General features: G+C 41.1%; 2 protein-coding genes across 3 annotated transcripts; one reads left to right on the top strand and one right to left on the bottom strand.

The window, feature by feature from the left end:
- Window positions 1-3,790: 3,790 nt before the first annotated feature.
- On the top strand, window positions 3,791-18,412 carry tppp (tubulin polymerization promoting protein). 2 transcript variants are annotated; one of them, XM_080500354.1, is made up of 5 exons: window positions 3,791-3,914; window positions 10,172-10,252; window positions 10,750-11,085; window positions 16,056-16,209; window positions 16,291-18,412. In XM_080500354.1, the coding sequence occupies exons 2-5, from the start codon at window positions 10,239-10,241 to the stop codon at window positions 16,498-16,500; spliced, it is 714 nt and encodes a 237-aa protein (XP_080356480.1). In that variant the 5' UTR covers window positions 3,791-3,914; window positions 10,172-10,238; the 3' UTR covers window positions 16,501-18,412. The 2 variants fall into 2 exon arrangements, with proteins under 2 accessions (XP_080356480.1, XP_080356481.1); XM_080500355.1 differs by having other exon boundaries at window positions 3,793-3,867.
- Window positions 18,413-18,690: 278 nt separating this feature from the next.
- On the bottom strand, window positions 18,691-24,795 carry cep72 (centrosomal protein 72). The gene is made up of 14 exons (XM_080500379.1): window positions 24,717-24,795; window positions 24,360-24,487; window positions 23,293-23,485; window positions 23,087-23,213; window positions 22,059-22,210; window positions 21,915-21,973; window positions 21,789-21,831; window positions 21,450-21,629; window positions 20,446-20,621; window positions 20,254-20,347; window positions 19,976-20,154; window positions 19,761-19,887; window positions 19,306-19,417; window positions 18,691-19,105 (listed from the first exon to the last, which is right to left on the bottom strand). The coding sequence occupies exons 1-14, from the start codon at window positions 24,790-24,792 to the stop codon at window positions 19,054-19,056; spliced, it is 1,698 nt and encodes a 565-aa protein (XP_080356505.1). The 5' UTR covers window positions 24,793-24,795; the 3' UTR covers window positions 18,691-19,053.
- Between the last annotated feature and the right edge of the window lie 252 nt (window positions 24,796-25,047).

Consider the following 25,047-nt stretch of genomic DNA (forward strand, 5'->3'; position numbering starts at 1 on the left):
ATCCAGAAGCAGAAAGGACAAGACAAAGAAGGACTGTTGCAAATGTATAAGAGCTGGAAGACTTTGCAATGGAAGAGTTTCTGAAACCATAATCTGACAGGAGCAGGGTTCCAGATTCTAGAAGGGTATAGGTGATGTTCAGAGGTTGTTACTGCTGCTACGAAATGTTGTTTACTGATTTGCTTTCATTTGTAAAGATGTATTGGAACATGTATCTAATTATTATGGATCCGACATATCCAGGTTGTATCCTGCATTGTCGATGCTGAGTTGGATAAACTCATGTCGAAAATCAAGACAAGAATAATTAAGGGTTACAGTAATGTTGGTCAGTATTGTATTGCCTACACATGATAGCAAATCACATATTCCATATACTGTACTGTCTCTAAGAGGCACAGCATGGTGCCAGCCTTTGGGAATAACTGATTTCATTGGTCACAACATGATCAAATTAACTAATACTTCCTTGTACTTTCTCGGCCTTTGGTTTCTCTGAAATCTGTTTTCTCAGATTCTACTTACCCTGTGGCAAACATAAAACTGTTCAGGCTATTCTTGTCCTTCACAGACAACCCATTAGACCAGTAAACACAAGAATATCAATAACGTGTTGATGTTAAAATAAATATATGTAGACTTGTATCACAGGCTTCTACATCCAGAGAATAATTTGTTGTGTTTTCCCAACCACCATCTCCGCTTCCATGAAACTATATTTGATGCACTATTTTGCTTTTTCACTACATGGAGTCTTGGCAGAGAGTCAGCCAGCTTATAGCACGTACACCCACACCAGAGATAACATGGTCGACGCCGAGAGCGACTTCAAGATTACCAAGTAATCTGAAGGGTCACTTCTTACAAACCACTAATGTAAGTGACCGTGTGAAACACATAATCCACACCTTGAATTTCAAGCCGCAGATGACATTTCATTACATTTTTGTAGTGTGTGCAGAAATCAGAGTGGAAAAGTGAAGCGTGCACAGGGAAAACATGCAAACATGCAGGGTGCCAACCACTTCACCACCCTGCGGCCTGTCAGTCAGCGTCACCAGCTTATTTTGACCACAAGTAAATATTTATGTTCCACAAAGGAGAGGATTATTGGACAGATTCCTGTGAATTGTTTGTATATTTTTTTTAAACAGCTTGTCTAATTAAAGGGTCTTTTCGTAGGCTGTTGTACATACATCTTGCCACTAGAGGGTTGTCTTTCTAAATTGATCGGTGAATTACGTTGTAGATCTTTCAGTGGACCTTTGGCCATAATTTTGAAATCAAATTGTGTCCCTTTGAGCCATTTTTCTTTCCTCTTTTGTATTGATTTTTTTTCAAGACATGATTCAAATATTGCTCAGGAAAAGCTTTCAACACAATTTCAGTAAACAAACCTCATGCAATATAGCAAAGAAATGTTCAAAAGGATGCAAGTCGAACCAAAGTATCTCCACACATTTGTAGTGGAAGCGCAACGTGAGATTAAGTTACATAATTTATTGCGTCACCTAATGAAAGACCATATAAAACTATTTACACATGCATGATTAAGCATCATGTGAAAAATGTCGTGAGTTTTTCAAAGTTTACCAAAGTCAGAAACTAATAAATACTTTCCGACAGACATTTTTAATGGATTCAGTTCTTGGCTTTATTGTTAAATGTCTGTAGGAATAAATAACCCAATTATGATCTCATGGGCATCCAGGAACTGAGTCAAACTGAGCAAGTAAACTAAAAGCTAGTAGGCTGCATTTTTCCAAGCATTGCCCTGGGGCTTGAAAATGACTTGGAAAAAACAAAACAACAACCTTGTTGTGGAGGACATGAGGGGCTACTAAGGCTTTGTTTACCCCAAACATTTTGACTCATTGTGGAAAAGTGCAAGTGTTACTAATAACATGAACAACGGCTTTGTTCTCCTACAAATGTACCAGTAAGTCCAGAAACTGAGCTGACATGAGGAGCAACACCAGGACCCTGAAACTGGAACGCCGGGGCTGCTGTTTTATCTCAGTTTCATCGTAAATGATTAACTGCACTACAAGTTTCCGCGTGTGTGTGCATGTGAGACCTTAACTTGATTGCACTGTATTCCACAGGGCCTCGTGTTACTGAGGGGACACAAATGGAGATCCCCAGGAGAGAAATTATTACATGACTAAAGACTGGTTTTCTGGATTAGGCTATGCTACGGTTGATATAAGGAGGAGTAACTCCTGCTGGGTTGGAAGGAACTCTGAAGAATTAATGTAAACGAATCCTATGTCCCTATGAGGCATAGAAAAAAAATGTGTGTGTGAGTGTATTTGAGTGAGTGAGCACGTACTTGGCCTTGTTGTGGGGACCCAGATCTGTTGATGCACTCATGCAATGGAAAGATTTCTTCCTCCTGGGGACATGACAGTCTCCTTAGAAATGATCGTTCCATTTATAGGTGAAGAGCTCATTTATGGCCAGGCTGGGTTATTAAGGGTGAGGGTTAATATATTGCAGTTGTTCATGAGAGTAGGACATTTCTGAAAAGTTATCTTGACAACACAAAAAAATACATTGAGAGCAAATCCTTTTATCGTGACACATGTTTTAAATAACGTATAATATACCGCTCTATAAAGACTAATCAGACATTTAATTTTAAAAGCTTCTTAGCAAAATGTATGGAACCGAGCTTTTTAATGCCTATGACTCTCTGTAGCATTAATGTGGATTCTTTGTGTCTGTATGTTTATTTATCACTGTTTTAAGGATCTCAATCTGCTTACACGCTGTAATAATGGAGACCACCCCACTTCCCAGGAAAAGCAAATCAGCACAAGGTAAATAAATACATTGATAATGAACAGTTCTGAAGCTTTTACTTAGGAAATCGGTGTAAGTCAATGCTCAGGCCCCTGGAAGTTATTCAATACACAATGACTAGTTTGCGTGCATGTGTGTGGTGACGATAGCCCAAAAGGAACCACACAGTGGCGCAAGTGAAGCAGCATGAGTAAGACAATTATGTCATCCTGTGATTACACCCTGTTCAGTCTGTTTTCATCATAATCAGCTCGATCACTATTCTGAGTCCTTGCCTTTGCTCACAGGCATGCACGTTTTCACCGCTGGCCCCAGTCTTTGAGATGTTCATCTGAGAGCCCGCTGCTATGTTATATCAGCTGAACCATCAGAGACAAGAGGTTATATAATGTGCATCCAGCGTCCAGCCATCAGGGTACTATACGAGTTGTGTAACACATTAGTTCACTGGACATCAGAGGAGGCATGTTAAGAGGACAACCTCTTATATTTCTTTGTTTTGTTTTTATCCCCTAGCAAATGTGTCCTCTAAATATATAAAGGGTAGTCACTGGAGACGAGTTCCTCTGGTTGGTCACACACAGTCCACAGCATCCTGTGGTTTGAACTTCGTTTTAAAATATTCCATTTTATTGCTCCAGCGTGTGACCATTGGCCTCTCCCATGAGATTCACCTTCTCTCATTGTAAACAGACTGTGCGTTAATGAAGATGGATCGATCGTCCAAATAAAGGCATCTACTCGTGTTGTCACAATCTCCGCCTCTCAAAGCGCACAAAAGGCGCTCCGTGCGCGCAAAAGACGCTCCCCCTGCGCACTCCGCTTGTTTGCGAGCTGCCTGCCGCGGCACCATCGGCTTTCACACAACAAGCCAGAAGAAAACAGCTCGTCTCTCAGCCAATCAGCTCTCTGGTTTCTCTTCAGCATCTCGGAGGGACTCAGCCATCAGCAGACCTGAGCGCAGCAGCGCGGAGGAAACACACTTCAACGCTCCTCGACGCGCAATTATGGTTTTGTGATTTTTTTTTTTTTGGTGTGATTTTTGGAGGAGTGTGTCAGCAGGTGATTAAAACGGTCTCATATCCCGCTGCAGTGGTGCCTCATCAGCAGTAAGCAAAAAAAAAAAAAAAAATTCTGATTGTTTTGGTTTCCATTAGACCTGCATGCTTTATGCCAGCCTGCACAGCTGATTCTCGAAGGTTCAATATTCGTGTTTGTGCATGTCTCCTTCTATTATCTATTTTGCAAATGCATGTGGCTGCATGATTCTCCCAACCCTGTTTTGTTTTTTTCTTCTTCTTCTTTTCCTTTCCAGTGTTTGACGTTCTGCATTGGCAGCCTTTGCATTGAGGGCTGACAATAACAAACACATCACGTGGACTCGGTGCGAATCTGGCGTTTGCAAGTTTATGTAACCGACTTCGCTCCCCCCCATCAAAAAAGCTGAGACAGCTCGGTGAAACCAGCAGCTGCAGACATGTCCAGTAACATAAACAGGAGCACTTTACTCCTGTGTTCATCATGTGAAGGCGGCCCCAGTGAGCCACAGTGAAGGGCCAGTAATGGCAGTTGGGAAGAATGGGTGACAACACATTTTGGCCTTTGGCTGCAACCTTTACGCCAAGCTCCTGGGTTTTATGAAGGTAGTTACATAATAATTGGTGGGTGATAAAAAAAAGATTTATTCACCAATTTATTAGCCTCTTGGTGCTCGGTGGAAGTGGGAAGATTGATCAAAGTGGTGTACAAGGTGTTCTGCTTAAATTTGGATTGATATGATTGTATTATTGACTCCTTTATGGCAAATTGACAATATTAAATAAAGAAGATTATTTTATTTACTGGTGCTTTCCTCTCACTGAATGGAGCGTAAACCATGTTCAACCTCCTCCCATACGTTAAATTAGGTATGCCTGAGCAGAAGACACAGTCACTGAGTTTGCCCCAGATTTTCACTGTTGTAGGTTTCATAGCACTGGTCCAAGAGCCTTTGGGGTTCTGTCACTAACAATTAACCTCCAAGTGTAAATTATCCTATTTAGTTCGTCATGACTCAAAATTCCAGTCATTTTTACAAACCAAAAGAAAATGCTTTTGGGGAAGTGTATGGATTCTCAACCTTATGTTATTGTTGATTATACTGTATTTCCCTCAGAGGGAAATAGTTGCCATTGCATGTCACTTTTTTTTATTTGCTGGCATTTCTACGACATCACAAAGAGTTTTTAATGAGTTATCTTAGTTAATTAAACATTACAGGGCACCTAAAGTCTTAAACTGTGCTCTATTTTGAGCTAATTTGCTGCTGGCACACGAGGCTTCCTCCATCTGAGCCATGTCAGGGACACTGCCGACTCTGGCATCACGTCTTAACCTCTCATATGTGGGGTTGCATAAGGATCCCCCGACCGTCTTATATCTCTATTTGGCTTGCCGCTACCGCCAACAATAACCGCTGTAGCTTGTTTAAAACTTCTTATTTTTCAGCCGCGCGATGCTTGCCAAGATCTTCGAGTCACGGAGCCGTTAAAAGTGTTTAGGGAGGCGAGGGCTGACAGAGACAGCATGGTGGTGACCTCAGACCTGAGCTGGAGCATAATGATATCATGGCCTCACTGTCTGTGTTGGAGAGTTAAGATTTGGTTGGGTGTGTGTGTGTGTGTGTGTGTGTGTGTGTGTGTGTGTGTGTGTGTGTGTGTGTGTGTGGGGGGGGGGGGGGGGGGGGGGGGGTTGGCTGTGACCAAACTGGGAAATGATTAAGGGGGTTGTCCTTAACTTGTCACAAGCATGATATTTCTTGAATTAAACAGGGTACATGATTACGTGCAAGTTTTGCCTCATATCCTCTTGGAATTGTGCTATTTTGGTAGTTGGGAGACTGTACGTGTACGAGGACCCTTGACTCGTACGTGTGAGCTGGTAGACGTGACACACTGTAATAGAAATACAGGAGTCTTGTGCAGAATGGGGAGGTTTCAGTGCTGCGGTGATGATCTCTGTTTCACATGTATGATTGACTGACAGTCACATTCCAGAGCAGCTGCCTGGAAAGGATGCTGATCTGGATAGAAAGCAGATGGGATCCCTGCATGCCCACTGACTGTGAAGCTCTCTCTCTCTCTCTCTCTCTCTCTCTCTCTCTCTCTCTCTCTCTCTCTCTCTCTCTCTCTCTCTCTCTCTCTCTCTCTCTCTCTCTCTCTCTCTCTCTCTCTCTCTCTCTCTCCCACACACAGTCTGGTCTGATGTCAGTGATGGTATTTAGTGAGTTAAACACCATCTGCCAAACCAACAGCTAAACATCAAATTCATTTTATTCAGTTTGTCTGTTTTAGCTTGCATGTTGTCTGGCTGACGATCTTCCCCCTTGAGAATTAATAGAATGTTCCAGTCATGGCAGTGCATTGTCGCTATGAATAGAGATTCAGTTAAAATGGGTCAATTTATAGTTAAAGCACTCATCTGTGCAGTGTGTTGCCAGAAGGCAAGTGTATGTAAGCATGCTGTCATCCAGTCGCAGATTTGTCTCTGGAGATCTGCCCTTAACCAAATGGCCGCTCATTTGTATGTGGAAAAATGGGGCAGAAATAAAAACAGCGTAAAACAACAGGGCCATGAAGTCGTTGTTGCATTTGCATGCTTTTTGGGAAAATACAATCATCTCTCATTTAGTGTTGTACATAATCCTACTGTTCTCTGTGGGGTCTCGATGTAGCTCCTATATATGTTGCAACTGATGCAGCTTGAGAAGCTTTGTTGTACTAAGGACTTAAGCACTTCAATCTATTACCAATAAATTGTAAGAGGAAGAAAAGGTTCCTTTGTGCCGCTCAGATTTTGCTGCTGCAGTTGAGGCACAAAGACAAACACAGAGCAAGTCTATTGAAAGGATGTGGATTCCCACTGAAAGTAAAGTCAATAATGGTTCAACCTCAGTGCGGGCCTTACAGGAAGTCACAGTACCAAACTGAGCCCAGCAACATCAAGATGAAGACCTACTTCACATGAACATAGAAGTACTGAGCTCTGTTCCTTGTTTGTAGCGTTGTTTGCTGGTTATTCATTGTTAAAAAGTAATAAATATAAACGAACCACCTTTCCTCTATATTATCACTTGTTGTGGTTATGAAGATAGACAATCCCCAACCTTCTAATATAATAATAACAGAGGTCCTCATTTAAAAGATATTCACAAATAAACTCCAGTCTGGTCATCAATTATTGAGTGATCAAGTGGAAATGGGAACTGGTTCCATTGTACCCAGCACTGCTTCTCTTTTGTAGGTTATGTGTTGTAGTTTGCTCTTGGGCCTCACGACTCATTCGGATCTTGTGGGTTTGTAGCAAGACTGCATGTGCGTGAGTTGTTTTATCCGTGGCACTTTGATTTCCTCTCCATGTCCAATAATCACGGCTAATTAGACTAATCTAAATCTAAATTGATTGCAGGTTTGCTCCGTGACAGACTGGTCCAGAGTGTAGCTGCCTTGCCTTTGGCCATTTGTCAGGCCGGATCGGCTCCAGCCTTTCAAGTGAACAAATCTGGATAAAACGCAGTTTTCAAAAGTACCGACACTTTGACACAAATCCTTTATTACGATATCAAACCATTCAGTAGTATCACAATTACCCAATCAATAAAAAATATCCTGTCAGTTTTCTCTCCACAAACTGAACAACAGGGAAGGAAATTGATTGTGATCGCCCGAACAGTTTTCAGCTTGGGGACGATTTTGGCCTGCTGTGACCAATCCAATATACAAACAGCAGGATGGATTGATAACATAGTGTGAGCAACATGTTTCGTGGAGCTGAGCTGCAGCTGTGAGCTTCCCGCCTGTTTATCTACACAGAAACCGTTCAGGTACTGGAACATGTGTACATTTTGTCAACACACCTCAGCACCAACATCAACATCAAATGTGTGAATTTGGAAAGCCTGTAATATTGTAAGTAATTGACACTACCTGTATTATATCAAATTTCAAAGCGTTAGCATTGTGAGAGCTCCAGACTTTTGTCGATATCGAACTCAAACATCAATCATCCATATCATTATGACCATCAGTTTAACATTGAGGCATGAACTCCTCTGCTTTTCTATTACGCACACATTTTACCTTCGGCATCAATTTGGCCCGGAGGAGCTCATCAGTTGGAGCTGATCACACAAGTCAGCCTGTACTTTCAACAAATATTTAAGTCGTTGTTAATAGTTAACAGTTTTCTTCTTCTTTGGATCACTTTTTATAGATACTGGTAATACGTTCAAGAGCTGCGGTTTTGGAGACTCTCTCACCCAGTTGTCTATCTGTCACAATCTGCTTCCTGTGGTTGCCATTTTTCCTGCTTCTAACTTATTAACTTAAAGAACAAGTTTGCTTATTCCCCAACATATCTTTGTGTATGTTATCCAGTAGCATGTGTCACAATAAGGAGATAATTATGAGACTTCTTTGCATGGTCATAATATTATGGCTAATCACTGTGGATTAAACATGTACTGTATGTTTATGTCTGGGAAGTAGGGACAGGTCCTTAACTCACTAAAAGATTAATGATTGAACAGTAATTACTTCCACCACTAGATGGGCTTGAGACATTTTTGTGATTAAAAAACAAACTACTTTACTTAAAGGACAAAGGTGTAGGATAAATTGTTCACATCAGTGGTTTAGAATGGCCAATATCTCTTTATATTTAGAACAAATGTACACTGAAAAGAGCCACATACATCCAGAATGATTTTAGATTTAAGTGGTTATTAAATAACAGAGAGCATGGCCTCGTTGCATTATACGATGCTTTATTGGCCCTGGGAAGCGACTGTCTTCCATGATGGAGCTGTGTCTGTGATCCAGAACATCTGATTCGAGTAAAACAGTATTTATCAAACATCTTTGTCAAGATCATCATCTGTCAAGATTGATGTCGTCTCATGTGTATTTGGTAGTGGTACTTTTGTTATATGGGTGGAGCGGCGGAGTATTACATGCAACACAAAACGCTAAGAGATAAAATGTAGATTTATGTGATTTGCCTGTAACCTGAAAATGGGATAAAGGAGTTTAGAAGATGGATGGATTTCTGTGATATGCATCTTAAAACTCTTAATTAAGTTGCTCTATGTCCTTTTGTTGTAGTTATACATTTTTTTCCCCCGGTGCAAATGTTTTATAATGATATTAATTATCGTTTTCATTGTATTTTATTCGTGACACAGTGAAGCTTCAGCGACCTCAGTCACTCCATCTCAATAGTGTTGGCCTGAGTGCTCGATGACATATGACTATAGAAACTCCTGCCATCAATAGTGGTACTCTGCGATGTCACCATGTCTGTATTTGTGAAAAAAATGGGAATGTGTCAGACAGAGAAGCCACTTGCCTTGGACAATGGGTTCCCAGTGTCTCTCGCCCTGAATGCCATTATTCATACACATTCATAATCTCTTCTTTTAGGCCCCCAGAGAATCCACATCCTGATTATAATGGCTTTATACATTGTCAATCATTTGTACGAGAGAAACTTTTGTACAGTTTGAAGTGTCTACTGTACTCAGAGGGGTCACACTTGTGATTGTTGGCCACAGAGTTGAGGAAACAAAACCCTTCGCTATTCCTGCTGCCACTGGGGGTGAGTGAAATCACTTTATTGGAGACTTACAGGAGGCGCTGAAAGTCCGTTAGCGACAGGAGACGAGTCGTTTCACAGGACACGGCAGCTCTCTCTGGCCTGCTTCTCGTCTGCATACTGCTGGGAAATTGTTTTGAGGACATTGTTGGGCTGTGTTTTACTACGGCAGCACACTTTCTTTAAGGATGCTGAGCTGATTATGGGAACAGCTGAAAGGTGAGGGGACACGTGTCACTTGTGCTAACTATAGCACAGGACTGCCTTATCTCTATAGAAACAGAAACATTTATTTTATTAACTTTTTGTATCGAAGTGTGATGCAAATCTGAGACTGAGAAATGTTACTGATGATTAAATATAACTAATAACTAATTCAGAATGAATGAAGTCATGCAAAACAAAAGAGAGGGGAAGTTTGAAAAAACCCCAAACAAAAACAAAAGAAAAAAAGGCCTGTTACACCTAATACACAGTTACTTGGTGATTGGGAGGAGATCTCTTCCTTTTTTGCGCTACAGGTATTACTCGCTCCATTGCAAGTGTTTTAACTGAATGCGTGTCTGCTAGTGTGTGTAAGACTGTATTATAAGTGACTGTCTTCAGTGAAATGTTGCACCCATGTCGGGAAGTTTTATTTATTGCTTCAGTTTGATGTATTTCTCCTCAGCTGTCAGATCTGTGAACAGTGTACTCTACATCCTGATAACATCCACCTCTGTTCTCTTTCATACAGCACAAAAAGAAAACACAAGTCAGCAAATTCAAGCACTGTACAGAGGGAACCAAATTCCTGCAAAACAATGGCAGACCACAAGTAAGTCTGAAAAGTCATCCTCCAGTTCATATTTTACATCGGTGTTAATTTATATAGCCGCCTTCTGGCTTGTTCCATGATTTGTGTGCCTTTGAATTCCACAGAGATCTATTTATAACTTTACTTTTTGTGCCAGAACACATAAGACATCTGCCCATTCACAGGCAGCGTGAGCACAGAAACACATCCCCGGTCCCTCATGTAGTCTTCAAAATAGAAGCACCATCCAATAGGAGACCGCCAGAAACTGTAATGTCACCCTGAGACATGATGCTTTATTTAATTTCAGCTGTACTTTTCCATTAATGACCTCCCATAACTGTGAAATTGCTGTTGAGTGACCTATTTAATGTTGTGTGCAGTTGTCTTCTATTGTGAACTGATGTGTTCCTAAAGAGAAGTGTTAGTGGGGGTTTTTTTCTCCCAATTATATTCTTCCACTTTTACATCACATAGATCACCAGGATAAGGAGTTTAATTTAAAAATGTTTTTGCAGAGACAACATAGACGACTTCAAAGTCCAGACAGCCAAGCACCCCAACATGAGCTCAGCTCCTCTACGACCACACAGTGATCAGTCTAGAGACCGGGCGTCCAAAAGGCTTTCGACTGAGTCCAATGGGACCAGCGATGGAGGCATGGGCTCGTCCACACCAGTGGAGGTGACGGCTTTGGAGGAGTCGTTTCGACGCTTCGCCATCCATGGTGACACACGCGCTACGGGCAAGGAGATGCACGGCAAGAACTGGTCCAAACTCTGCAAGGACTGCAACGTGATTGACGGCAAGAACATCACCCTCACTGACGTGGACATCGTCTTCAGCAAAGTCAAGTAAGAAAGGATTTGGAGACAAAATCTTACATGAAATGATTTATTTTTATTTTGAGGCCCCAAAAAAAGTTGTATTGCAGGAAGTGTACAGACAGTTTATCATTTATCAGTACAGCGACAGTTAGTAATGTTGCAACAAAGTATATCTTGTGACTTTAGATTATTATTGTAGTAAAACAGTAATTCTAACACACTATTCTCCTTCATATTGAGGTTAGTTGGAGGTAAGAGTATGAGAAGGAGCAGCCAGAGCAAACAGTGCAGGTGACTCATTCTGCGTCTCCTCAGGCTGGACTGATTCATCCATTACGGTTCTATCCAGCAATCAGTTGCTACTTCAATACTACTCTGGCCAATGGAGGAAAAAAAACAACCTTTCCTGTGTGCAGCTGTGCACATGTTTTTTTTCAAGCGCATTATGTGCGGTAAGGGGCTGGTAACACTTTGAATGAGTGCCTGTATCTCCCACAAGTCATTAGTAGTTTTTATTGTAGGGATATTTCTCATGCAGAGTTAACATTGATTTTATAATGGCACATGATAGAATTGATGGCAATGTGGAAATGTCATTCTTGTACAGAGCAGCATTGTTTTTATTTCTCCTTTTGAATGAAATGAATGAAGGTTATTCCACTAGACAGCACCAGAATTGTAAAGTATGCCTGGAAGCCATTTTTTCTCATCTTGCAGGAGTGGAGACACCGTGTAAAAGGTCTATTTGTGAATTTCACATTGATATTGTGGATTTTCCACCTCCTTCTTGCTCATAACTACAGTTCATTCTCAGTCTTTTTATTTTTTTGTGAGACACAGTGGATTATATAATGGCACTTGAAAATATGTTCCTTCTGTTTAAAACGGTCTATTCCGCCTTTATTACAGCAGGGATCAGTGTTCGACTGTTACCAACATAAAGTACAGTAAAAACTAAGGTATGTGAAAGAAAGTTCACTGAAATGAACTTGATAAAGTACACTTAATTTCACATATTGCACTTCTAGCATCACGTTAAAGAATATACAGACCTGTGGTAAAGCTGCAGCCTGTCAACCTCCACTGAAATGATTTTAGATGCTCCACATCTAAACTGACTTATGTATATTTTACCAGGTTTATTTTTGCATGCTTAAAATTCTCTCACATGTATAAATCCCCCCCCAAAACACAGAAAAACCATCCCTACACTACTACTGCACAGTCACTACCCTGTTGATACTGAATACAAGTGATTTGCATGAGATAAGGGGCAGTGGTCAGCACTGTTGTCTCATAGTGAGATGATTCCTAGTGTGAATGTGTCTGCTGTGAATTTGCATGTTGTTCTCCCTTGTTGACAAGCTTGTTTTGTTAATTGGCTCTAAAGTGGCTGTAAGGATGAATGTACTGTCAGTATTTGATGGACTGGGTACTGGTGTCCAAATGTTGGACATCCGTCACTGAGATATAATGAAACAATTGATCTAATTCATTCATTTCATTCAGTCATTCTATTTTTCCACAGAACATCAGGTATTGTTCAAGTTCTTGGTGTCTTAACTGAACAGTAGAACGGTATAATCTCTGGGTCTACATGTTGTGTACAAAACTGAAACGCTCCTTCAGGATGGTTCAGTGTTTGATTGAATGAGACAAATATTAAAAATCATATCATCAATGATCCCATGAGAGGTTAAAAGGAGAGATTAAAAGTCTGCAGACAGTATTTTATAGTGATTTAGGATTAAGGCATGCAGTTGTGGGCAAAGATTTATAAACGCCCTGCAGTATTTCTGCCATCAGTTTTTCAAGTTGACTTGACTAATCGTCTTATATTTGTGAAACCAGAGGAGTATCCATGGGTTTGTTTGTTTTTGTTTTTTATTTTTTTGGTGGAGCTTTCACTCTCCCACATCAACACCTTCACAGTTGGCATGGCAATTGGTGTTTATGTTTGCAAGCACTTCTTCCTGCCAAAACCAGAGAGCGAGAGAGAGAGAGAGGGAGAGAGAGAGAGAGAGAGAGGGAGCGAGGGAGGGAGCTGACTGTGGCACTGAGGCTTGTTTACATCCCTCTCTTCTGAAGGGCTACGTCATCACCACTGGAGAGGTTTTGGGGAACGTTGTTTTTTTTTTTGTTTTTTTTTTGGCTTTTATTGGAGCATCTCTGCGGTGTGTACAGTAGGTCGTTGGACATCCGACGTGCAGATGATCCAGCAGCCAGACAGAGGAGCGTGTGTTGACGATGGCATTACAGTAGGAATATGAAGTGAAGAAAACATGTGCTGTGTGTACAAACCCCACAAAGCCTCCCACAGGACACTTACAGTGACAGTCTTGGGGGAGGGGCTGGATTTCATAGTAGTGTCTGTCTCCAGGCATGACTGAGCAGGGCAGTGCTGCCATCCCACTTTCCTTTTAATCACTGTCAAAAGCCCTTCTCTTGCACGTGAAAAATGAAACATCCATAATGAGCACTGGCTAATCACGATATGGCTGAATGAATCATTATTTGTTCTGGCTACGGAGGTCTGCTGCGCCACATGGGTTCTCCGCTGTGCCGCTCGGAGCCAGAAAACCACAGCATGAACTATAGATGAGGTCGAAATCTGGCATGGATTAATTAATTAGTGGCAACGTCTTGCGGTGGCTTTGGTTGTATTTCCTCATCAGTGAACGTAATCATAGTCAGGTCTGGAGCATGACTCCACGAAGCAGATTGCATCAGATCCGTTATGGATCGCGTTGTGCAGATGGTTGAACTGTGTAAACAGACAGCAGGTCAGATCCAGCAATATCCCAGACAAAAATAAGTTGTTCCTGCCCTCTAACCTTTTTTTTCCTTTTTAACCTCATCCCGATCTCCTCAGATTCTTGTTTGCAGTTTAGTCACACAACTTAACCTCTGGGATACTTTAGAGACCCGACGAGGTCAGGAAGCAGGAGACTTATCAACCTCGGACAGAAACGCCAGCTGAAAGTGCAGCTTCCCCTCCTGATGTTAGACAGCATGAAGGAAGACCGGAGCTCTCACATGTGCAACAGTGATGGATTTGTCAAACAAACCCGGTCACAGAATGAATCACATTAATACCAAACCAAAACAAGTCTTGTTTACAGTAGCTTGTTTCCATGGCAGCGGGTTGCCAAAGGAAGACTGTGGGCCTCGCAGGCTGTTGTTGAGGTGATTTATCACCATGGAAATGACTGTTTGTATTTGTGTTACTATGCACTTTTAACGTGGAAGTGAAACAGGCAAACGGCCAGTTAAACAACTGAAGTGCTCGCAGATGGAGAATGATTGATGGTGATGATCCGTCACGTGGCGCTTTATGTGCTTTGCGGGCGGTTCGATCTAATAAACGAGAACATAGTGAGTCAGACGCCATTTCCAAATACTTTGAATTTAGCGGGTGTGCAGCTGAGTGTCCCCATTGTGCCGCTCGGTCCGAGCACTTGAACTGAACTGCATAGCTGAACACAATGTGATGGACGACACGAGGAGACAGTCACAAATACAGCCCACAGCTGCGTCTGTGTGTGGAGTTGCTCAGACAACAGTGGAGTCCTGAAACACCCCAGGAGACGTGATACAAACACTGCAATTTTTTTTTTCACTGTTTATCCGAGTAGGATACCATCTCCATGCTCCAAAGGATCACACAGGGCTTTGTGAAAACTACTGTCGATTCTCGTTTTAGCCTTGAAATATGAACTAAAAGCAACAAAATGACGAAGCAAACGCTGAGGCTGTCGTTTTTTTGCTTTTACTGTTTAGTTCTTATATGATATTAAAGCATATTTTTTAACACATTCACACTCAGTGTCACAGCAACCACTTCAAATACTCTCAGCAATTTCTAATTTTTTTTGTCAACTCAGGTGTAGATTTCAGTTTCCTGACATTAGAACATAATAAGCTGATAGTAAGACAGACTGAGGTCATCTTCATCTCCAGTTGTGACGTTCGCCTGTGTGTTACAGACACATTAGTGTTTTTCCAACATTCCAAAAACAAGACTTTGATGTGAATTGGTGACTGTGAATTGCGGTTTTCTTGGTTTGCGTTTGCACCGTGATAGACTGGTGAACTCGCCAGAGTGTTTCCTGCAGGCCTCCAGTGTCCCTCAATTGAATAAAGATGTATAAAAGATGAATGGAAAAGGAGATAATTCATTGAATACCACAAAAGGTATATGAAAAAAAACACAAATCCACAGGTGTTTGACTTTTATACAAATATACCATATCAGTTTTTACTCTATGAAAACCAAATATTCCATCCACTTACAGGACATACACGTTGAGACACAATATCACACAGGCTCACATTTGCACCAGCTGGCAGTTTAATGTCACCAATTAGTCTTAAAATGTCTGTCATTATTCACTGCGAGGTCCTCAATTTCCTCTCCAATCAAATAGGTCACTTTTTCTATCGAGACGACTGGGTATTCTTGTTTTGCAGCTCAAACTGCAGCAGAACATCAGTTTGGTTGCGATAGAAAGTTGCTGGAAACACAGCGTGTCTGCTTCCCAACTTGTTATGTCGGTTTCTTGGCACAACAGATAAACCAGGGTCTCCATAATGACCATTGTGCAATCTGCCATGATCATGTGCACCCTTTCATTGAAATGGTTCAGGAATGTTTATATAGCCTCCTCAATCCAAATCCAACATACGTGGGATGTGTTGGAGAAACTTATCCTTTTCATGGAGGCCTCACCTCGCAATTCAAATGACCTCGAGGACCTGCTGCTGATATCTTGGTACCAGAAACGACAGCACACCTTTAAAGGTTGAGTGGATTCCTCAATGAGTCAGATCTGTAATGTCAACAAAAGAGAGGCCGACATGATGTGCCTGATCGTGTCCTGTATTATTTCAATCTGTGGTTCTGATCATTATTTCCACTTAGAGATTAGCGTCTCTTTTAGGTCTTGGTCACAGTGGGTTGAAGGTCATATTCAGACTGTGTTCCTCCTACATTTCAGGAAGAAAAGCAGTCGCACCATCACGTACGACGAGTTCAAGACTGCACTCGGAGAGCTGGCCCGGAAGAAATATAAAGAAAAGAGTGGAGAGGAGGCCGAGGCCGAGGTCTTTCAGCTGATTGAAGGGAAGGCGCCCGTCATTGCAGGAGTCACGGTAAGATTTGCTTTGCGAGATTGACGTCACGTCTCTTTTGACGGCGGTTCCAGTCAAAACTCAAACGTTTTCCCACAACAGAGAGCCGTGGCCTCCCCGACAGTGAGTCGCCTTACGGACACCACCAAGTTTACAGGGTCGCACAAGGAGCGTTTCGACGGCACCGGGCGTGGCAAGGGTAAGGCGGGACGGGTGGACATAGTTGACACTTCTGGATACGTTTCGGGATACAAACATCGAGGGTCATATGAGAAGAAAGTGAATAAACCCACTGAGGGCAGGCCCATGTGAGGGCGAAGATGAGGAAATTAACATTTGATCAACTACTAGGATGATTTTCTATTAAAAGAGTACTCATAGAAAGCACAAAAGAATAGGATTTCGCATATTTTCCCTTCCATCTATCTTATATGTGTGTCTGTGTGTGTGTGCGTGAGAGAGATTTTTGAGTTCCTCTCATTGTGAAGTGTGAGAACTGGAAAACTGTTTACATCTATTTTTACAAAAGTCATCACCAGCTGGTACATTCCTGTCTGATAGCGAGTTACTGCCAAACACTGAAGAGAACAAACGAGAGAAACTGCTTTACTATGGTGGTCGAAGCCTTGTCATGATAGGGCCTTATTATATTTATTGAGCACAATGAACAACATGCCAAGAAAAAAAACTGAAGCGGGACAAAAAGTTAAATGAGTTAACGACACTGCACTTTTTTTTTTTTAATTGAAATGTTTCTCTTTCCATATTTGGCCGAAGACGAAATGCATTTTTTAAACTCGTTTCGCAGATTTCAAAGATAATTGCCACACCTTTTTGACAAAGAAAGCATCTGTGTTTGTTTCTTTTGAAAATGAAAAAAGAAAAAAAGAAAAGTGTTTTCATTGTTAACCGTCGTCTGCCATCTGCACTTGTCAACTGCTGATAATCTACTGTTTTTATTGTTAAATTATTGTATAAGCTCAGTCATTTCAGTTATTTGCATTCAGCTCCATGAACACACATCGGAAGTTTAATCAGGTCTCTTGAAAAATCCCTCAAAATTCAGTTTTTGTCACCTGACTGACTTAACTTTTCTGTTTTCTTACCTTTTTTTTAAAAAAAATTTCCATAAAGTATCATAACAAAAGCCCTCCTGTGTTTATAATTGATGGTGATTATAACTCAGAACTTACTTATCCCTTTCCTTGACGTTCAAACTTTGTGTGTAATTACAAACAAGTCCCTTTGCCAACATTCATTTCATGAATTGGGGAATTCAGCTAAAAAGAAAAAAAAAAGAAAAAAAGCTGTAACCACAGTAGATGAGCTCAGTTGTAAAGGTTGTATTTCTAACGTTTTACTTCAAGTATTTCCTCATCAGATTTATATACAGTAGTTCTAATATATTTGTGGTAAGATTGTGTATATTCTTAAACCTTTTCAGCCACATGGCTTAATTTATGACACTGGCTCCATGTTTTATTTCCTGTGTTGCTGTACTTTGTGCATGTTCTGTATATTACATTTGATTCAGAAGCATATAGTCGACAGTAAGAGTTTGTCGTATCGGAGCTGCTGGGAGGAGTGGACAGACTTATCTTCTTGCTAAAACAAAAAAAAAAAAAAAAAATTGAGTCATGAGATTGTTGGATCATGACAAAGTCTTTTATTGCTTGAAATCAATGTGTATCAACGTGTACGTGTACAAAGTCAGCTATCCTCTGATGCTATTGTATTTGTTGATTAAAAAAAAAACCAACCAAACATTTAAAGTACCTTTCACATGTGGTACCAGCATCCAAGGCACAAATTCAACTGCAGCAGGGTTTTAACAGTTTGCTTTCATACTGTATCAGATAAAGGGAAAATTACAAACGAGTTATATACTTTTGTAGAATATTTTTCCAAAGTAACGCGTCATACACTACCTGTAGCCTCGGCCGATGAAGAATCATGCATCAAGTGCATAACTCGCAGCTATCCGTGCGTTACTTTTCGTTCTGCTGCAGTCGCTCGAGTATGATCCGTTTTCTGTGCTTAATGCCAAATACCGTGCACCTTTAATATGGAGAACGATATCGTCTTTTTTCAAATAACTTTTTACTGTACTTTTGTGCCCTACTGCATGCAGTGTGTTCCTTTTTTTTTTTTTGGGTTCTTGTTCTCTAAGTGTGTCCATGATTTGTAGTGCATTATTGAAAATAAAAAAAAGAGTAAAAACACATTATACTCATCTGATTTTTTTTTTTTTTTTCCCAAGGAGCTGCATTGAGTATTGCATCCAGTTCGTAACCTGGTTCGTCAGGTCTTGTGTCTGTTAGAGGAAAGTGCGTGTGCGAGCGGCTCTCCAGCCCGAAGGCAGAGGTATAAATAAAGTCACAGTGCAGCTGGAATCGAGATGCATTCATTCCACTGCAGCGTACAAAGCAGATGGAGACACAACTGACCTAAAAAAAAAAAATTATAATTAAAAAAACCAAACAGGCAAGCGCGACAGCCTTTGCTACAGATCCGGGAAACACATTATGACCTTCTCGCAAACATTTTTCCCGTAAAAATCATTTGTTCACATAACAGTGCTGTCACACTCATATACACAAGGTTTCAGGAACAAATTGCTTTCTCTTCTCACAGTTTACATCAAGCCAACGCAGCCTATACATTTTCCACCCTCCAAATAATAAACATCTAATTCATCAAAAGCCCTGAAAACTCAATATGCGTGAACATTTCTATGTACACTGCAGCAGAATGAATTAAATGTTAGAAAAATGAATATTAAAAAAAGTCTGTCGCCGCTCTGCCTCAAGCTAATGCAAAACTTGGCTTTCACTTGCTTTGAAATTTCTATCCTCCGGTGCATCTTCAGTTTTCCTTCAGCTCGGTGAGCAAACGCTCGCTGGTCGCCACCAGAGACCTGCAGCCCACACACACACACACACACACACACACACACACACACACACACACACACACACACACACACACACACACACACACACACACACACACACACACACACACACACACACACACACACACACACACACACAATATTACAACAACAGTGTCGCTGTATAAACACAACAAACAAAAGAAGTTTTATTTTATTTTCACCTGTGACTTTCCTGCAGGATATTTGACAGCTCTTTGTCTTTTTCGGACTCTTGAACTTTCTTCCTCAGCCCCTCGATCTCCTTCTTCAGCTCATCCACTTCCAACTGAGCCTCTGAGGAGAACCAGAGCAACACATGGGTCATTTACAGTTTTTTCTAAACGATGAAATATATAGAAGTGATAGATCTTGCTCATGGTCTCTCCCCTGCCTTGGTTATTACACATAAACTGTAATATATAAAGACTTTTTTATTTGATTCTTCATTATTTTAACTCGTATATTATGAAAATTGTTGAAAATTGGGTTGCTTTTCATTTTCTTTTTTTTACCAGTGGCCATAATTACTGCTATTCAAGTGAGTTTTTATGTCATGAATGTACAAATAAACTGCTCAATCACGTTCCAGGTTCGCGCTGTGCCTGTTCACGCATCTCCCACTTTGTTTAGCACCGACCTCTGATCTGAGTCATCGGCGAGCTTCTCATCATAGACTGGAGGTACTGCCGCTCTAACTTGATGAGCTGCTTCTGCAGGGCCACGTTCTCCTCCAGGACGACCCTCAGCTGCTCGTTCAGTTTGCCCTTCATTTAAAGTGGAGACAATAAACAAAATGTCAACGCCGCCATTGTCCCCCGGAGTCGCTTCTCCTCCACAGGCGAATGCGCTCACGGTCGCTGAGCGAGCTTCCTCCAGCTGAGCGGAGAGGTCACTCGTTTCCGTTTTGTGCTTTTCCTCCCCTGCCGCCGCTTGGAATCTCAGACCGTCGGCTTCCCGTCTTAAGGTCCTGACCTCGGCCTCCCGGCTGGAAATATCGCTCTCCATCATGGAGAGTATCTGGACTGCTTGCGCTGGACCCAAAAATAGAAAGAAAAAAAGATGAGAGGATGTTTATTATGTCAGGCTGCTGTAATAAGACACGACATTCCTCAAAGCAAACGTGAACTCACACAGGAAGTTGTTGTTGTGATGCAGAGATCTCTCTCCCTTCCAGTGCTTGTCCACCAGGTTGAGCAGCATCTCCAGAGGTTTCCTATAGCTCCCCTGGAAGGGGAATTTACAGACACAAAGCCTGAATATTGAATGAAAGAGACGCGATTCGGCACCCAGGAAGATGTAAGAGGACCGAATTGGATCTCAACCCTTTTTTTCTTTTCGGCTTGCTGCGGCAGACTGGAGCCCCCTGCTGTCTTGTTGGAGTACGTCAGTCTCGGAGGGTGTAAGACGGGGTTGGAGGGGTCAGACAGATTCAAACCAGGACGCCGCGGACTGGGAGGTCGAATATTGATCAGTGAAGAACTCTGAGCGTATTTGTGGTCTGAAAACATATTGAGGATACTCGTTAATTGACAGGATATGAGGTTAAATCTCATGCAGACGTCCGGGTCATCAAGGAAGAGCAGTCGTGTGCAGAATTCATTATTTCATATGCATTTAAAGACAATAATGCAGAGTCGACACTATTTCAATAGACGTGACAAAAACACTGACCACAACAAATACATTGCAGGTATATAGATAATAGAGGCGTATCCATATCTCAAAATATTACAATACAGAATCTTCCATTTTGACATAATTTTACTTTTAACTTTTATTCATTTCATTTATTAGACATGGACAGAAACAATTGAAGTATTGTTTGTATTCCTCATTATAATTCCAGCTTATGTCAAGTCAGAATAGTTCCATCAGATTTCGCTGGACCATATTTATCGAATTCAAATGTTTAGAAAATTATTCAAACATTTTATTTCATTTATTGTGAATGGATAAATGACTAACTAACGAAACAGTAATACTTTTTTGAAGGGGTATATGTAACTACTCCACTAAATACCACACCGAATAGAGAATAGAATAGAATTCATGGAAGAATGAGATTAACAGAAAAACACAACAAACAAGAGGAGTTATACGACTCCAAATATAAGAGCTCAGCAATCTTAAGTTTGACCTGCAGCTCAGTGCACTTTTCGACATAATGATCTGATTTCAAAGGAACAATTTTTCATTTCAAATCCACCAGCATTCTGCTGAAACAAATCCAATTTGAAATGTAACTGCTGAAATTCAGTTTCAACTGGCAGATAAAAAAAATCTGGTACCTGTGATGAATCAATGTTTTCAGGAATTCCTGACTTACCAGGGTTTGGGGTGAAATGTCCCCTGGCTGCATGTCTGCTGCGTTTGGGAGAATCTTTCTGGCTGTGTCTGTCTACGTACGGGCCAAAGGACACTTTAGGTTTTTCAGCCACTTTTAAAGAGGTAGAGCTTTCCTTGGTCGATGCATTTTTCACGTGAGGATCCTTGGACTCTGCAATACCTGACAAATGAGGCAAATTACAAAAGAGACAGACGGTTAAACACGCTGCATGACTTGTGTCTGGACTAAGGCCTTATTCCAAAAAGAGGGGAAAACTTGCTTCTGTCGCCACCTGGTGGTGATTGTACGTACTCAAGTTTTCAAATGAGTTAAACTTACCGTTTTTAGTGGATGGACACCTGAGGATGGATTTAGCAGAATCCTAAAAAAAAAGAAAAGAAAGAAAAAGGAATATTTCCATTTCACGGGTCAAACAGTTTTAACTGCAAGGGAAACAAAAGTCACCTTTTTAGGGGTCGAACTTCTTTGTTCTGTAAAATCTTCTGAGTTTTCCTCTTGGGATTCTGAAATTAATCATGGTTTGGAAACGTTAAAGCTTTTATACAAGTGGCTTTTCTTCAGGCTTCGACTGCAGTGCTGACATCTTACCCTCTGCTTCTTCGTGAAGTGAGTCAGAGGTGATTCCCCGTCGGCCGCCGGTGTTTGTCTCAACAAAATTCAACACGATATCGTGACAGTCAGTCAGGGGAAAATGCCTCTTGGTTATGCGGTCGACTGCAGCCAGTCTCTGATTACTGCTTCTGGAAAACCATTAAACAGCAAAATCCTCAAGACGACAGCAGAGAAGAAGTGAATAAACAAACGACCCCGTATAGTCAAGTAAAGTGAGCTGATTTTACAGCTTTACTAATGTGGAATACATGACGTCCATATGCAGTGTTATCAAATTGCGAGCGGGTTTCACACGATAAATGGAACTTATTATTGTAAATTATTTCTGAGAATAGAATACATAAAGTTTCATTGTATAATTATTAAAATTCTTAAATCAACAACTTGAAAAATTACCCCCAGCTTTAAGGACTGATGTTTGCAATCGTATCTTAATAACATAAAGAAATCTGCTACAAATACTGACATTTCTAATGTGAAATCAGACAGTTTCCATTTTGAAAATGAAAATAAATAAATCGATAAACAAGAGGTAATTATGTTTGTCTTATAACTAGTCTTATTTTTCCTGCTGGTATGGTAAACAATCGGGTGTCGCTGCCTTGAAATCCAGTGGCGAGGAGCTAAATGTGATGAAATACAAATAAAATATGTCAAAAAACACAAGCACTCGTTTTTGCGAGATAAAAGCTCCCAACATTGACACATGGTCTCTTTTTCTGCCTTTTCATCACTGTCACACTTCAGAAACATCCAAATAAACAATCTACAGATCAATACTTCTGCTCTTAGACTGATGAGTGACAAGTTATATATTAATTTACAACTGCAGCTTTTCACGGCGCTATAACTACTGATTCATCATGGAACACCGTCGCAATGAAAAATCAAAGTGATCACAATTCAGAGTGGATTTAAATACGAAACCGTGAGCCACAAGCAGAATGTGTCCAACCGAAGGAGCCGACTCTCCTCTCAAGTTAAGTAATTCATGTGCGGCGTACCTTTGGTCCTCAATGGGATTCAGGGAGACGCTCTGCTTCTGCTTCTGCTTCTTCTTCTCAACAAGAAGATCCGAGGGAAACTGCAGGATTGCAGCTTTGCGCTCAGTGTCTCTGACTGAACAGCCATCTGGAAGGCAAAGACACGACAGACTATGAAGACTTGAACCCGACGTGAAATCGACACATTCTGGACGCGTAGACGTTACCGAGCTTGCGCAGGCTGGGCATGGCGTGCACCAGGTAAGGGCGGTAGTGCGGGTCACTTTTGGTGAGAGGGTTGAGACGCAGGTCCAACTCTTTCAACGAAGGCAGCTCCAAAAGCACTTCTACCTCTTCAAGGGAAGGTATGCAGTTATTGTAGAGTATCAGCCTTTCCAGCACTTTCAAATGTTGCACACCCTAAGAAGGAATAAACAAGGTTGATATTCATTGTCGTGCAATTTATCTGAACCAATGCCAATATGGATTCCCAGAAAAGAACTCTGGTGTCAAGAAATGCAGTGATTCTTGTCACATATTCAGAAATAAAGAAACAAAGTGCTTTAGGCATACGATTCTCAGAAACATTTCTGACATCATCACATCATTAATTGACAAATGACCTGAAGACGGTTAAAGAACCTTGTTTAAAATTTTTTTATCATGAATTTAATTCAAACAAAAACAATGGATGAAATATGTGTCCTATAACAATGACACAGAAAAAAGTACAGCAGATTGCTTTTAATGGATTTATACTACAGTTGTGTCTTTTCTTCACAACTGCTCTGATACTTGAATGTGATGGATGTGCCTTCAACAGGTTCTGCAGAGAGCATGATCAGGTGTGTTGATGCAAGGATACGTTGGAATCATGCAGGACTGATCGCTCACATGGCCATTTTTTTTTCTGTGTTGGCAGTGTAATGAAACAGACTTTGTAAAAAGCTGGATTAAGTTACTAGTTAGGTCCACAACATCCACATGGATGTGAAACAGCCCTAACACTGAAACACCACTGTCCCGGCTACTTTTTTTTTTAAAGTGTTTGCGGCTTCCAATGCTGGTGTCAATAGTATGTAAACAAAATGTTATTCAACATCGTGGCACCATTGTTTTAGGTATTAGTAGAGCTTGGGGGCGACATATACGAAATCCAAGGTGTATAGGAGTCACCTGAAGCTTAAGTCTTAGCCTTCAGACTCAAATCAAACTGTATTCGTTGTATTCTAAAAATAATAATAATAATAATTGCAAACTGAAGCAAATCAGTGAAACTAAAAATGTAAACAACCTGGACAGAGACGAGAGCGTTGCAGGACAGATCCAGAGACTTCAGGCGGACAAAGTTATTCAGAGCATGTCCCAGGTCTATAATCTTCTCCTCATACGTCCCCGGGAGGCTCAGTGTCCGGACATCACCTGTTTTAAAAACACAAACTGTATCATTTAGATTTCCTGACGAGGTTTTCTCGGCGCAGCAAGCCGTTAATGCTGCATCATGAGCTCATTGCCGCTCAGGCCCGAGACGCTGCGGAGCCGCGACCGCTCTCCATAACAATAGAGGTTAAAATGTCAGAATTTAACCAGTTAAATCAGCCAATTCAACCTGCTGCTACCGAGGAGTTGATGTCAGCAGAAGAAGCGTTACCGAGCCACGGATGCTTGAGCTGTAATCTGTCGCGGATCCACCGCTCGGTCAGTGTTGTCAAACACTCCGCCGCCATGCTGTTCGAATTCGTGATGCCTTCACGTGCTGTCGGAAAACACACACAAACAACTGTGACTCTTCGACTCTGCCTCTAGTTCAACGATCATACAGTTTAAAGTTTTAATCAAATCACGTGTTAGTGAAGATGTTGTTTTTGTATGTATGTATGTATGTATGTATGTATGTATGTATGTATGTATGTATGTATGTATGTATGTATGTATGTATGTTACCAACTTTTCACAAAATCTACTCCCCCGAATTGCATGAT

The sequence above is a fragment of the Blennius ocellaris genome (assembly GCF_963422515.1).
Source record: "Blennius ocellaris genome assembly, chromosome: 8".
Taxonomy (NCBI): domain Eukaryota; kingdom Metazoa; phylum Chordata; class Actinopteri; order Blenniiformes; family Blenniidae; genus Blennius; species Blennius ocellaris.

Excerpts from the sequence above, each read along its gene's own strand:
- tppp (XM_080500354.1), top strand. Across the intron at positions 11,086-16,055 it reads ATCGTCTTCAGCAAAGTCAA|GAAGAAAAGCAGTCGCACCA; the intron begins GTAAGAAAGGAT and ends CCTACATTTCAG. Across the intron at positions 16,210-16,290 it reads CCGTCATTGCAGGAGTCACG|AGAGCCGTGGCCTCCCCGAC; the intron begins GTAAGATTTGCT and ends TTCCCACAACAG.
- cep72 (XM_080500379.1), bottom strand. The coding sequence starts at position 24,792 with ATGGCGGCGGAGTGTTTGACAACACTGACCGAGCGGTGGATCCGCGAC. Across the intron at positions 20,348-20,445 it reads AAGCCGAAAAGAAAAAAAGG|GGGAGCTATAGGAAACCTCT; the intron begins GTTGAGATCCAA and ends TTCCCCTTCCAG. Across the intron at positions 19,106-19,305 it reads ATCCTGCAGGAAAGTCACAG|GTCTCTGGTGGCGACCAGCG; the intron begins GTGAAAATAAAA and ends TGTGGGCTGCAG.